Source organism: Sinocyclocheilus rhinocerous, unplaced genomic scaffold (assembly GCF_001515625.1).
Source record: "Sinocyclocheilus rhinocerous isolate Xijiao unplaced genomic scaffold, SAMN03320098_v1.1 scaffold225, whole genome shotgun sequence".
In the NCBI taxonomy this organism is placed as follows: domain Eukaryota; kingdom Metazoa; phylum Chordata; class Actinopteri; order Cypriniformes; family Cyprinidae; genus Sinocyclocheilus; species Sinocyclocheilus rhinocerous.
Window position 1 is genome coordinate 994,603 of NW_015630532.1, and position 15,106 is coordinate 1,009,708.

General features: G+C 39.0%; 1 protein-coding gene across 4 annotated transcripts in view; it reads left to right on the forward strand.

Moving 5' to 3' along the window:
• LOC107740435 (coronin-2B-like) overlaps positions 1-15,106 on the forward strand; it is a 41,406-nt gene that overhangs the window by 9,998 nt on the left and 16,302 nt on the right. For 3 of the 4 annotated variants that reach the window (XM_016552874.1, XM_016552873.1, XM_016552875.1), the window contains exon 2: positions 13,573-13,773. In XM_016552874.1, coding sequence (XP_016408360.1) covers positions 13,573-13,773 — 201 coding nt within the window. Of the gene's footprint in view, positions 1-11,413; positions 11,496-13,572; positions 13,774-15,106 lie in introns of those variants that run through there. The other variant, XM_016552876.1, reaches the window with a different exon arrangement.

Here is a 15,106-nt window from a genome sequence, read left to right on the forward strand (position 1 = left end):
TCTCTTTATATCAGGCAACCCAGTTGTTTTCCTCTGCGGCCAGATTAAACCTTGTTGTAGCCTATATATGCTCTACTCATTCTTCTTTAGAAACCTCGCACTTTTCTACTCAATTTTAAACGTTGTAAAATTTTAAACAAATTAAGCGTGGTCCACTGCTGCACACGTGCCTAAATATTGATACAGGGCCAGCTGTATCGATACTCGTATCGTCAAATCTGTTACGATACATCGTCGTATCGATATTTTGAACACAGCACTAGAAGACACCCTCTTCTTACACGTTTCCTCTGCGGTGCGCTGAGGCCGAGGCCTCCGGCCAGAGAAGCTTATGCTAAGTGGTGGATCAGGATGCTATTCCATAGACTCGAGTCCTCTGATCTCCCCTATCCTTTGGGGGTCAAGATTCACTCCTCCAGAAGTTGGCCTTCGGGATGGCGGGCCCCGCCTACTTCTCTCGCCCTAGCTGTGCAGTCTTCCACACTAGGCAGAGATTTGGAAGTCTGGCGGCGTGGGCATTCTCGTTCCCCTAGCGTTTCCGACGCAGCTCGAGTTCCTGAAGAGGAACGTCTCAGGTTACGTATGTAACCCTAGTTCCTCGAGGGAACGAGACGCTGCGTCTCGGTGCCATACTTCCGGCATCCCTGCCAGCGCTTGCCTCATTCCTGAAGCTGACGCTGGCTCCGCCGCACGTGCTTTTATAGCTTCCTGGTCATGACGTCACCCGCCCGTGACGTCCCGCTCAGCTATTGGACTGATTTCACATGTTATTCAGAGCGTGGTCACAGAAGGCGTTCCCCTAGCGTTTCCGACGCAGCGTCTCGTTCCCTTGAGGAACTAGGGTTACATACGTAACCTGAGACGTTTTCTCCTTGTACCATGGACCCCCTAATGTGCCTGGAGTTTCATATAAACTTGAGGAATAGACACTGAAATGCAAGATGGAATACAAAATGAGGTTTAAAACTAATTTCAGTTTCTCACAAGTGCATGTATTAGATCACATTTTACAGAAATCACTGTTTTTGCCCCTGAATGCTAGCTTAATAAAGCCATCTTCACTGATATTTTTGCTTAGTAGTTTTACTCATCACCTCGCTCAGCCTCTCATACAGCTGTTTTATATTTGACACTAGCCTGAGCACATTTCAGAGCACACCTTGCAAAAGCCAGTTTTAGCTCAGAGTGCTGTGCTGGCGATCGCGCTGAAACAGAATCCTGCCAGCAATGAGAAACAGTCAGAAGAGATTAGCCAAGCAGGAAGAGAACAGGCTAATACGACATTGTCATGTCACTGTGGAAGGTCACGGTGCTCATCAGTAGCTGGGTAACACTATTACAGGATGCCAGCCTCTGAGGTCTGGCTGATGTTGTTATAGCACCATCTGAAATGGCAGTGCTTTGATTGTGGCTTCATAGGTCCTATGGAAATATATTTATTAAAAAAGGGAGAAAAGGGTAGAATGCAGTCATACAGAAATAGGAGTATAACAACACTTACAATATTTAGAAATTATTCCTTGAATGTTTTTCTATGAAACTATACACAATTAAGACAGACAGTCTACTAAGTAAGAATTGATCGACCACTATGCTTAATATTGCTTATAGCTTTTACACAATGCCTAGGTTATGGCACTGGAACTGTTTTGGGTTTGGGTGTGGTGTGTCTGGCTAATTTATCCAGGGCAGATGGCATGTCTGAGCCATGATGCTCCTCTTCTGTGTAGCATACAGGAACAGACTGTTACTTGCACAGGGAGCCAGAGACTGCAGGAGAGAAAGTCTGTCTAGTCAGCAAAGCATTGCCAAATCTTAAGCCTTAATTCAATTTATAAAAGGACTTTCTCCAAGATGGAGAATGCAGGAGAGGGACTAACTTATATACAGCTTTCATAGGATTAGAAAGCACAGAATAGACTGAGCAGGACAAGGGTAGAGACAGTGTGAATGCCACCAAAATCTAATACCGACAAAATTCTTTACTTCAAATTGTCAAAATGCACATTTCTGCTCTACAGTTTAAAAGCTGTCATCCATAGTTTCACACCAGTGAGCATACATAAATTAGCATTTTCATGTGTTAATTAATTTACATAAAAGGCATCATTCTGGTTGGAAATTTCACACATACAAAAAAGACACTACTGGCAAAAACTCTGTTCTAAAATAAAAAAAATACCTTTTTTAACAATACTTTTACAATTATATGTACTGTAAATGTATTGTTAATCAGACCTAGTGCAGTCTGGGATTTAAAGATACAGGCAATGCTACCTCAGAATCTGGCCAAAACAAGGAATCGTTAAAGGCAGCATATGTTGGAACAGCCTTTGTGTCAGAAGCATTTCTATGCCTTAAAATGCTGCCTACATATGGAACTATGATTTGGAACTATGAATAACCCACTCTAATACATTTCAATTTTTGCTAATTCCTATAAAAATGCTGCTCAGCAGAAAAGATGGACTGTACAGACTGTGAGGTTCAGTATTAAAGTATTGTGTCACTGACAGAGGTTTTTGTCAGGTATGATTATTATGTGTGCTGTCATACTGTGCACAATTCATCCGAGAAAAACATTTGACATATTTATCTCTCAGGACTACTTGAGCAGCTTTAATGAATTATTCTTGACAGGTGAAGTGGATATCTACTGAATCAGAGATGACAGGCTGTTAGTCTTTATGCAAGTTTGCTGGACTCTTGGCATTCCAAACTAAGAAATATGTAGGTTGGGATGGAAGTAATTTCACAAAGTGCATCTACATCTGTGTTGGAGCTCTAAATAATGAAAAGTATTCTGCCAGCAGAGAGCAGCTCCTGCTGTAAAGAAACGTTGCATGTCAAACTCAGAGAGAATGGGCTTTAACCCCATTTGACCCCACTCTTAAAAGACCAGATGCAAGAGAACAGATCTGGTGCACCTATCTGAAAATACCGCAGTGACTTTGGTCTATTTTGTTTGTCTCTTGGAGGCAAAAAGTCAGTACCGAATATTCTTCTTGAGCACTTGCCAGATGGCCGTCATTGCAACTGGGGCTTGTGTTTTTGATGCATGCGGTTCAGAGCTGGCATCAGGACATCTCAAACTGCGTCAAAAAGCTCACACACATAGCAGTCACTCTGTATTCTTTATGCATGCTTAAAAGTCACACTCAATGCCTACTTTCATTCAGAAATTTCCTCATTTCATGCTGAATTAGTCATGTCTTAATGCAGCAAAGTGTCATTAGTGAATCCTGTGTAATTTGATTGACAGATCAGCAGAGAGCTGAGTCACGGTCTAGTCTCATGGTGACCATAACGATCATCTTCCTGCTGCCCTACCCCCTCCATCTTCTAACGTGTGCCATCCTTTGTCCTTCCTCTCTCTACCTCCCCACCGTAATCCCCATCTATCCATCTGTTGGTTCTGCTTATCACACCCTGTCCATTAACAACAGGGAGGTTAGAGGTAGGAAAACAACAGACAGCTCCTCTCCTGGGAATGACAATCTCTAGGGCATGCTCTTTCAGTCACTGCAGCAATGCTTAAAGACACAAGGACACGGGAGGACATATGGAAGAAATAGTGTTGTCAAAAGACCCGGTATTTCGGGACCAAGTCGGTACTAAAAAAAATGAAACCGTTACGGTACCAGGTTTTCTTAAGTACCGGTGGTACCGAGTACCCGGTCAACCCGGTTCTTGATGCGCTATCCGAAAGCTATCCTCTTCATAAAACGTGGCGACCTCAAAAGGAGGAAAGCATCAAACTAACAAAACACCTTAAAGACCGACACCCCGATCAAATGAAAGAGTTCAAGCAAGTAAGTTTCAATTACATTTTTAATATTTAGAGCTTCTGTTATGAATATTATTCCATATTTTAATTTAAATGTCGGATTGAAATAAACCGCCGTTACCGTATACGTAGTTAATCGTTAGCATAAGCGCGGCTAACGCTAATATAATGAGCATTAGAATGAAGTTTCCTTGTTAACTATTTAATGCTCCTATAACTTTTATTAGTGTACAAAACAGGAGGACATAATGGTATTTACTATTTTTACACACCAGAGGCTTTTAAATGAATTGTGAGCAGTCAAATTTTATCTCCTGTATAGACTTTACAATGACTTCATATCTAACATGAGTTAGATCTAGTAACATCTTACAGTGAGGGAACAATATATTTTTACAACATTCATTAATGTTTGTGAATGTTATTTAATACAAACACTTGATCATTCACTTGTTTACTTTTTTCTTACTTTTATTACTTGTGGGAAAACTTGAAACACTTTTAAATAAGTATAAAGAATGGCATTTGTTTTGTACATTTAATTTTTGTTTATCGTTATTAATAAAAAGAATGTTGTTCAACTAGCATGTTTTTGTGTTTTGCTTTGGTACCGAAATTGGTACCGAGAACCGTGGATTTTCACTGGTATTGGTACCGAATACTGAAATCTTGGTACCATGTCAACACTAGGGACGAACAAGTCTTTTTAGTACTGATTTTGAATATTAAGCAAATAAATAAATCATTGTACAGTATAGTATTATTATTAAAAAGTCAAAAGCAGATTGCATAGAGATAGACTTGTTACATCTAAAAGAATATCTGTGATCACAATAACAAGCATAACCATTTTTTTTTTCTTTTTTCAAACTTTTTAAGACTGGGTAAATTATGGTTCTTCAAAGAAAAAGAAAAACAACCAAGTGGATGAATTAAATTAAGAATCAATGCTTGTTTTATCTTATTTCAAGTCATCTTGAGGCCGCCTTGGAAATTTGCTGAGGTCCCTAGTGGGCCCCGGCCTCCTGGATGAGAACAACTGATTTTGATCTTATACTGGCTTATATTAAAATGCTTAAATAATTTAATGCTTTAATAAATGTTTTAAAATATTCATATATGTTTTTTATTTATTTAACTCAAATTATTTTAAATGAATTTTATTTAATTTTAGTTTTCAATGGTCTTGACTTAAACCGAATAGAGCAAACCTGTTTAAAAACATTATATGGTTTGATACCTCGTAAAGTAATGCCCAAAGTGATGACCTAGGTATAGGGTCGCTTCTATAATGTAAGAATAACCACATAATTCCAGTAATTTTCCCATGTTTGCAGTTTCATAGTTTAGATAATTTTACAATTATTCTAAAATGTGGGAAATAGTAATAAAAAAGAGAAAGTAAGTGACAAAACTTCTGACTGGTAGTGAATGGTCATACTCAGAAAAGATACACACTCACAAGCAAGCTATAAGTAATATGGAGGCTACAGAGTGTAGGATAGAGAAGGAGGGGGTGTATACCATTTCTATGGTAGAAAGGAACTTTTATAAGCATAACTGGACCTTAAGAGCAGAGCAAGGCTGTCCTTGACAATGTGTTTCTCTTAGCACGGCATCAGATAACTTCCTCTTTCATTATTTTCTACTTCTTTATCAAAGTCTGATAACCCTCTCAAGGACATCCTGTCCCTAAGTGCATGAACAACATACAGTTTATATCCCCAGATGACACTTGCAGCACTTTACAAGTTTTTTTTAATTTATTTTTTTACATATGAGTTATCAAAATAGAATACTGATTTCATTTCACAGAAAACGATTGGGTGTTGAGTATTAAAGGGGTCTTATTATGCTTTTTCACTTTTTCAATTTTAGTTAGTCTGTAATGTTGCTGGTTGAGCATAAAAAAGATCTGCAAAGTTACAAAGTTCAAAGTCCACTTCAAAAGGAGATATTTTATTTAACAGAAATCACTTTCAAAAACTACAATGAACGACTCGTTTGGACTACAAAGCATATTTTCCAGGATTTGTGATATCACAAATATCGATGAATGGGACGAGACCTGGTTGAGCTGCACTAGAGAAGGCAACGAGTGTTATCACTATGTCGGAGACACACTAGCTTTCCCAAGGCAGACGAACTTAGAGTGGTTACAATCATCCGGGTTTAAATAAAAAAATGATTTGATTTTGACGCAGTATTTACACTGAAGCTCGCAGGTGGCTATTGTAAGGGGCATGACATTTCCCGACCAGGCGCCGAGTGCTGCCAATCACAACACACACTGGCCCAGCTAACCAATCACAGCACATTTCGTATTTCAGAAGGCGGGCCTTCATTTGATACAGGAACTATGCGAGTCATTCGTGCCAGACTGGGGAGAGAGGTGTTGTAATAATGTAAAATATGTGAAAAATAATGTGTTTTTCGAACAACCTAGTATGAGAGCCTGTTCTAGTACACCCCCAAAACAAAATCAAGACTTTGTAAAAGAGCATAATAGGACCCCTTTAAAAACTTCACCATTTGCAAAAGAAGGGCCTAATATTTCTTTCTCTCATTTCGTCTCCCCAGCAGTCCATCAACCCCCCATCTTCTGTCTTTTAGCTAGCATACAGTGTTGTAGCCTGACTGCACCCATCCTGTCTGTCTGATCCCCTACAGAGACAAAAAGGGAGGAAACTGGTGGTCTTGTTTCTTATGTTTTTGAGGAATTATGTCATGATACATTCAATACATTTCCCAGTGTTCTTAGATCAACATCCTGCTGTTCAACATCATGGCAAAAGAAATCATATTTTACCTGAGTTTTAAGTGTTAGTTGTTGCTGTCTGAATGCAATAAAAATACTATGCGTGTCTGATTGCTGAACAAATTACTCATATGAGCCAATTCTTTATAGTGAATCAAAAATATACAACACAGCCAGTGTAGTCTGATTCACAAATAAATGGCTTTTATGAGCTGGTTCTTTAAATGAATAGTTCAAACAGATGATTTACTGGTTTACTTGGACAATAATTGGCAGTACTGCAATGTAACACTAGTCGAAGACCCCTAGTCTAAAACAAGGCTGATTTTTCATAATTGTTCTCCTTTTATACAGTTAGGTCATTTACAATGAGAGACGCTTTTCAGTATGTTATAGATTAAGTACAGTGTGTGGAATTTTCAAATCTGAGTGTCAGTTGTTACAGCTGCTTCTGCACCGTCCGGTGGAGCAAAAAATACAGCTATAAGCAGACAGTAACAATAACAATAACAAACAAAGGGCACCCCAGTACACAAAACACCCTCCAGTACAGTAGTAATGAGGGTCTCTATCCCATCTCTGAGCCTTTTTCCTCCCTCCCCTGAGTTCTGTCCTCACTGAGAATTGAAGGGATTTAAATGCCCTTCAGCTCTGGCAAAATTATTCTGTTCTGGAACTTAACTTATACATGATTGTTTTCCTCAAGGTATTGTCATTTCTTAATAACACACAGTAAGCTTATGGCTTAGGATGATTTCATTAATGTGTGTGTGTGCACGGATTTAGTGAATCCAGTGAAAACAAAAAATAAACATACAGTATAGAAAATACAGTGTTATCATTTGCCAATTGGCAGCCATATATCGGGTAAATCTCATGTTGTCCTCATTATACCTTTGTCTGCACTGAGTAAGAGCTGAATTTTCTATAGTGAGTTTCCCAAAGTTCAGGGCTGGCAGACTTTGGACAGGTTTAAGGACAAGATTTATCGAAGCCTATGCTATAAACTCTCTCTACAGTCACCAACATTCATTCTGACTTCTCTGTGTGTGAAAGGACGGCATGCAACTTGACCTGGCTCTCTTTCAGCTGTATTTCATTCACAGCTGGAGCCAGAGCTGCCAAAACAGGCAGTGGGTCTTCTGGCTCAGTGTTATTATCTCCCACAGAGACAGAATGGCATCAGAACTCACTCCTGCTACTCAGAAGCAGGAGCGGGAGGTTAGCTGCTCTAATGCCCAACAAAGACCGGCTCCCTGGCATAGAGAGGGGCTGAAAGCAGTCTAACCAATCACCAGCTGTGGCCCTCTGGAGGCCTTTCATCAGTTTTTGTGTCCAATTTTAAAGACAGAAGAAGCTTGCTTCCTGACTTGGAAGCTGTTGGAATATCAGTTGCTTTGAATGATTCTTTACATGAATAAGGCAGAATTGGGTTGGGGAGATCTAATATGTAATGGTGTGATGAATGGGACAGAGTGCATCTGAAAAATGAATGATAACAACCTATGGTTGGTCTTGCATTTTGTTTAATCGGTCCAACATTGGTATTAATAAGACAAAAGAATTAGTAAATTGAAGATATGGTGCATAACTGTATCTGCAATAATGGTAGAAAGAAAACCAAAGACATAGCAGCAGAAGAAACTGCAGGCAAGATGTGAAAAAGTCAATAAAGTGTGAAGTCTCTGGAGTCTCTCTGTCCTGCAGCAAAAAGAGCATGTCCATGAAAAACACACATCAACCAAATAATTTTCTCCCATATAGTCTGCTAAATTTGCAGTGATACCATCCTAGACAAAATGATACATACTTCATCAGTCTTGTGTAGCCATACTTTTGACTAACTGCACAAAACCTGGCCCAGACTGAAACTTGTTCTGGTAAAGAACCATACAGGAAAAAAACCATCTGGCTGACAATTAAATTGACAAACTCAAGTTTGTTTATTTTTTATGTGCCGTTTAGGGGCAAGACGTAGCTGAAATAGACTAGATTACAGTAATAGACCAGTATAAAAAAAAAGATGATCATCTGATCAGAATTTCTTCCATCAAAAAATTGCATGTATTGATTATTTCACAGACACACTCAGAAATCAAATCTGAACTTTATACTGAGTGCATCACATTAAACACTAAGTACTGTAAATTTCAAAGATTTAATGCCATTCATTTTTCATTTTGGAAAAAAAAAACAGTGATCAGCTCTTTCTGAAAAACACTAATTCTATCAGTTCGGTACACTCTCAGGAAAAATACACAAAAATGTTACCTTTAGGGTTACCTTCAGCTTGTCACTAAGGATAGTACTCTCAAAAGGACATTTTTATGCTTTATATACCCCTAAAAATTCCTAATAGTACCTTGAAGGGATACTCCACCCCAAAATGAAAATTTTGTCATTAATCACTATACCTTACATACTATGATACTAAAATGCTCTTTTTAGGGGTAGATAAGTTACAAGGGTGTCCTTTTAAGGGTACTGCCACTGTGATAAGCTGTTGTACCCCTAAAGAGACAATTTTTGAAAATGTTTAAGTGTAACTTTTTTCAGGATGAAAAAAAAATCAAATAAAAAAAATCAAAATGTACTCTTACTCCCAGAAGACACGTAGCACCAGCCAATGAAATTAACATGGGCAATTTCAGCCAACACTGCCATTTTTGTGGGCAATATGCATCAGACGGTCATTAAACAAGCTGTGGGCGATCACTGGGTGTGCCATCTGAGACTAAGACTAATGTTTCAGTCCATGCCTACACACACCCCCTTGCATTTCCTACATAAAGAGAAGTCCTCAAAATGAACATATTAACTTTTCTTGAGGCTAAACAACAATTACCAGTACACCTAAATGAACACGACTTTGTTTTATTATCTAATTCACCACAAATTTTTTTCAGCCCTAGTTTTTCTTGTATGACAGTATAAATGCTCACAGCTAAACAGACATTATCTTATAATGTGTAGTGTACTGTCAGAAATATTCTCTGGACAGTATTTGCATCAATGTCTGCAACAGACCAGACTACCAAATACCTGCATTTGACAGACACATGGTGAATAGAGAGCAGAGCTAAAGGGAAGGCCAAGAAGAGAGTGCTGTCTCACTAAAGTAAAATAAATCTTGTCTGTCTGCATAGAGGTTGTCAAGAGCTAGCCAAATATCCCATTTAATCATTCAACATAATTAGAGAGAGAGACATTTGTTTTAACATAGGTCTGAAAACACAATGTCCAATGTCTTATTAACATCCTCGTGTTTATTTCTAAAAATATCACACAGCCTAATTATAATATATTAATTATATCTGAGAAGTTGTAAATCGACCAACCACAGAAAAACAAGCCAGCCTCTCGTATCTTCCACATGTAGGGTCAATGTAGGACATCCTACCAAAACAAAATGCATAAAAAATGCATTTACTCTGTTTAACATAACATAACAATATGACTAGTTGGTTAAACGTGGTGGACATGACTACACAATCAACGTTTAATGAATTTAATTGAACATTTCACAGACCACAACTACTGAAACAAAATATGCATAGAAAAATGTAACAGCATACTTATCGAACTGTATAGCAATGGAACAATAAAGTTACACCTACAAGCAATGGGCAATTAAATGAAGAAAATATGCACTACTGTCAGAAACTCTTTTTTTCTGGGGGGTTTTTTCCTTTGGAAGAAATTACATTTCTATTCAATAAGAATGCATTAAATGGTGTTCTTTTGAATTTTCTATTCACTAAAGAAAAAAAAAATGTATCACAGATTTTACTACACAGCACAAGTGTTTTAAACATTGATGATAATAGGCAATGTTACTTGAGCATTTCTGAAAATCATTCTATTTCTGAAGGAATTTTCAGTTTTGCCATTTCAGGAAGAAATTACATTTTAATTCAAATAGGAAACAGTTATTTAAAACTGGAATAATATTTCATAATATTACTGTTTTGAAGTATTTTTGATCAAATAAATGCCACATTGGTCAGCATAAGATACTTTTTAAAAACATTAGCAACCCTTATCGACCCAAAGCTTGAACTGTAGTGTAAATATACAAATACAAAGTGACTTGAGTGTCATTTACTGATACTGACCATGATGCACACATCTGATGTAGTTTCAACACACTGATGAAACTTCTAATCATGACATGTACTGTATATGCAACTGTAAGTCTATATATCTCAAATATAGCATATAATATTACTATTTTATCTGGAGGACTGGACAATGAATGAAGAGATTAAAAAAAGGAAAAAAAACAGGAACATAGATGGGGAGAGAGCTCAGGAACAAGAAGGTAATCTTGTTATTATGTTTTTATGACCATAGCTGCCTGCTATAGTCGATGCACATACAGCAATAATCATCCTCCAGTGGAAATGAGGACACTTCCCCCAGACATAAGTAGACAGAGTGCAGTTGTGTCATACTTATTATATAACTCTACATTGTCTTTTAGTTTAGATCAATATGTTTTATAAAATGCATGAGATGTGCTCAGTCAATGGCAGTAATAAACAAAAAGACATTAATAAGCAAACACTGACATACAGTAAAGAGAGGATGGAGCAACCAACGACTTGTGCCTGTGAGGAAAATAACGTGCACATGTTAGAAAGGGAGTAACTGTGTGTGTGTGTGTGTGTGTGTGTGTGTTGCAGGCAGAGAGAAAGATATTCAACCTCTAGCAATTACAGTAGCTGATGTGGGGCTTGGCCTGGGAAGAGGGAGGGAATGAAGTAGTAAGGGAGGGATGAAAGGAGGCTGTGGGAGGAGAACGCTTGGAGGAAAAAGGAAAAGAGAGAAACAGATGCAAGTAACTCAGGGCGGCAAACTAGATGCACGCAGGAAGCCGAAGAAGATACAGGCTCTTTTTGTAGATGACTGCAGAATTCAGAGGGTGGGGAGCTCAAAACCAGAGGAAAGGTAGGAAATTAGCTTGAATAATTTGGAGTCGGACATTGAGGTGAAACTAATAATAAATAATGTATATTATTCTCATATATTGAATACGAAAATATATTATGTGGATTCATATACAGAAATACTGTAATACAGATAAACAGTACACAGATAGAGAGTGGTCAGCTGGTCTTTTAGAGAAGTGAGCGAGTGTGCATGTACGTGCAGTATTAAATGAATAATTGTTCTTGTATGCAAACCTCAAAGGCACAGCTCTCTATAGCTGAAGGCCTCTCTCTGGTTGATTCGGTTATGGTTAAACAGACAGGACAACATGCACACAAACTGCTAAATGCTTTAGGACTGCTGTAAACATTCACACAGTAGGAGAGCTGAAAATTACAAATGTGGAATTTTTTAAAAAGTGATGAGGACAGAAAGATCCCAGATAGATGTGATTTCAAGCCTCACTGCTAACAGAAACATGATTAGCCAAACTTTTTTAACTATGCTAATACTATTCCCGATTAATCATCTTTGTTAGAAGCCTTGGCAGATTTGTTAGAAATAAACTAAAGACTAAAGGCCCGTTCACACCAAGAACGATAACTATAAAGATAACTATAAAGATAACGATAGCGTCCACACCAGCGAACGATATCGTCTGTTTGTTCTAAGCGCACATGCGTCTGCCGCTTTAAATTCTTGAGCTCGTTACAGCAGGATGGATTCTGATTGGCTGTCAGTGTTTATCGTTCATCAGCTGGGAAAAAATCGTTTTGAAAGTGATCACAACGATATCGTTCCTCTGTATCGTTATCGTTATAGTTGTGGTGTGAACTATGCTATTCTTTAATATTGAGAACGATTTTTAGAACTATATCTTTATCGTTATCTTTATAGTTATCGTGCTTGGTGTGAACGGGCCTTAAGGGTTGTACATGTTCTCATACAAAAGCAGAGGGACATTGCAGTCATCAGTCAGGAGTGATGTCAATCTCTCATAAAGATTCAGATCAGACACTGGTGATTTAACACTTCCTGTTCTCCTTGTGGCCACTATCTGTTCGAATCGCAGCTCATTTTAGTTTGAATGGCACAGTCTCATTCATTAGAGCCTAAATTGATGCTTGCGCATTCCTCTAGGCTAAACTACACACGGCGGTTTGAGTTGTGAGTGAAATTTTACAAGCATCCACCAACCGCTTCCTGTTTGAGTGGCGGAGTCTTCTAAAGAGTTTCATAAAATGGAGCCAAATCAGCACTAACGGCTCCAATATCTGTATTTCACTTATCATATTATGTTGTCACTGTACATTTTAATTGTTATATATTTATTGACGTAGTCTGTATCTGAGTTTACTTAAAGGCCCAAGACCCCAAGTGATGTTGGGCTATGATAGCAACTAGTTGGGATCTGGGTGTTGGTTTGTGTTTTGTGTCGTGTTTAATTTGTCTTTTTTTCTTCTTTTGCTGGTCGATTGCAAAAACACAGATTCAAGTTTACCACTAGTATCATACCAAAACACTTATCTGTTTTTTTTTTCAGTTGTCGCCTGTTTCCGTGTAGATTAAAAAATTATTCTTGACATTATGGATTTTTCCCAGTCTTTAACAGTATTGGCTCACATGCTCACCTTTGCATATAATCTTTCAATAAAGAGAGGTACTGAACCTTTATTAAAAAAAAAATATATATATATACATAGATACACACACAGTGTTTCCCACAGACTTGCACTCTATTTGTGGCGGCATATATATGCAAATTCATTCTCTGCCAGCAGGAGGCGCTTACAGCGGGAGAGATAGCGGTTTCCCCAGTAAGGCTGTACACAAAGCAGGGCTCCGCTCACAAACGCTGCTTTATCAGACATTACATGCAAGATGAAATGAAAATGACATCCATAATTTTCTGAAGACAGTCAGTTTCCTTCAGAAATACATAAAAACACCCGCACCGGGCTTCGTATATATATATATATATAGGCTTGATATGGACAACCCCATCTGCTCACGTCACAATTTAAAAAAAAATTAAAAGCTAAAAAAAACTGTCACACTACTAATCTCGATTGTTGTCTTTGCATGTGTTTTGCAGATGTCATGGCGGCCGACCTACCGGAGCTCCAAGTTTCGAAACGTCTACGGCAAAGTGGCCAACCGAGAGCACTGCTTCGAGGGCATCCCGATCACAAAGAACGTCCATGACAACCACTTCTGCGCGGTCAACGCCAAGTTCCTAGCCATAGTAACGGAGAGCGCGGGAGGAGGATCTTTCGTCGTTATCCCAGTCACTCAGGTAACGTTAACCACGGCGACGCAGCACGCGCGCGTACTAGTGTCTTCTCTAGAGAGTTGTTTTATGGCTTACACTAAATTCATGACCTCCACAATGTAGGGCGTCAAACTAGCACAAACAGCGGCATGAATGATGCGAACCTTTCAAGAGCATTATTTTGGCAACTTGTATGCAGGCAGTGAGTTTAAAATGAAGCCTATAGCAACGATGCTGTGTTGATACGGAGACCGGTAAATGTTAAATTGAGAAAAAAGAGTTGTAAAACCGTAATTTTAACCAATTAGAAATGAGCTGCAGGGGTGAAATGGCACTCATTAACGCCACCGTCCAATATATAGGCTAGTTTATTTATGTAGGCCAATATGGCGTTATTTTAATGACAAATGTCGAGAGCGCATTATTGTAGCGCGAAAGCACATAAATATAATGCGCGGGCGCGAATCTGCTCGCACGCGGATTTCCTTTGCTCTCACACAAAACCGGACACGTGAGCTCAGATACACGCTGCTCTCGCTCAGAGAGAGTGCGCGCACTTAAAAGGTCTCTCCTCTCCCTCAAACTGTGTCCAGGGCACTCACAAATCTCTCTATGCTCATGCGCTAGATTTTAAAGGGGTCATATGATGCGATTTCAATTTTTCCTTTCTCTTTGAAGTGTTACAAGCTCTTGGTGCATAAAGAAGATCTGTAAAGTTGCAAAAACTAAAGTCTCAAATCCAAAGAGATATTCTTTATAAAAGTTAAGAGTCAGCCACGCCTACCAAAAACGGCTCGTTCTAACAGGCCCCCACATGTCTACAATGTGGGAAGATTTGCATAACGCCGCCCAAATGTTCAAGCAAAGAAAGAAGGCGTAACTTTTATTCTGGCTGTATTATTGTTGTTGCCGCTGCCGTCATGTCGTGAAGGCGCTGTGTGTTTTCTTTGTGAAAGCGAAACTACTTTGTTTGGCCTTCCAAAAGAGGACGATATCTGCTTCATAATGCCTGGAGCTGATCCGTGCTGGTCGATGAGGAAATACAACAACTTTGCGCTGTGGATCACCGGATCGGCTTTCACCGTGGACGAAGCGGAGTCCAGCCCAGAGTCGTCACATGTGGTTGCCGCAAGCCCGCCGGACGCTCCTTCGTCGAAATCGCCTGCCGCGCCGTTCTCAAGCCCGCCGGCCACCGCTCACTCTAGCCCTCCGGTCGTTCCTCACTCTAACCTGCTTGTGTTTCGTTGTGAAAGCAAAACTACTTTGTTTGGCCTTCCAAAAATGGACACGACTAGAAATCAGTGGTTAAGTAACGATTAACTGCGAGCCGGTTGAAAATCGATTCAAATATGTGACT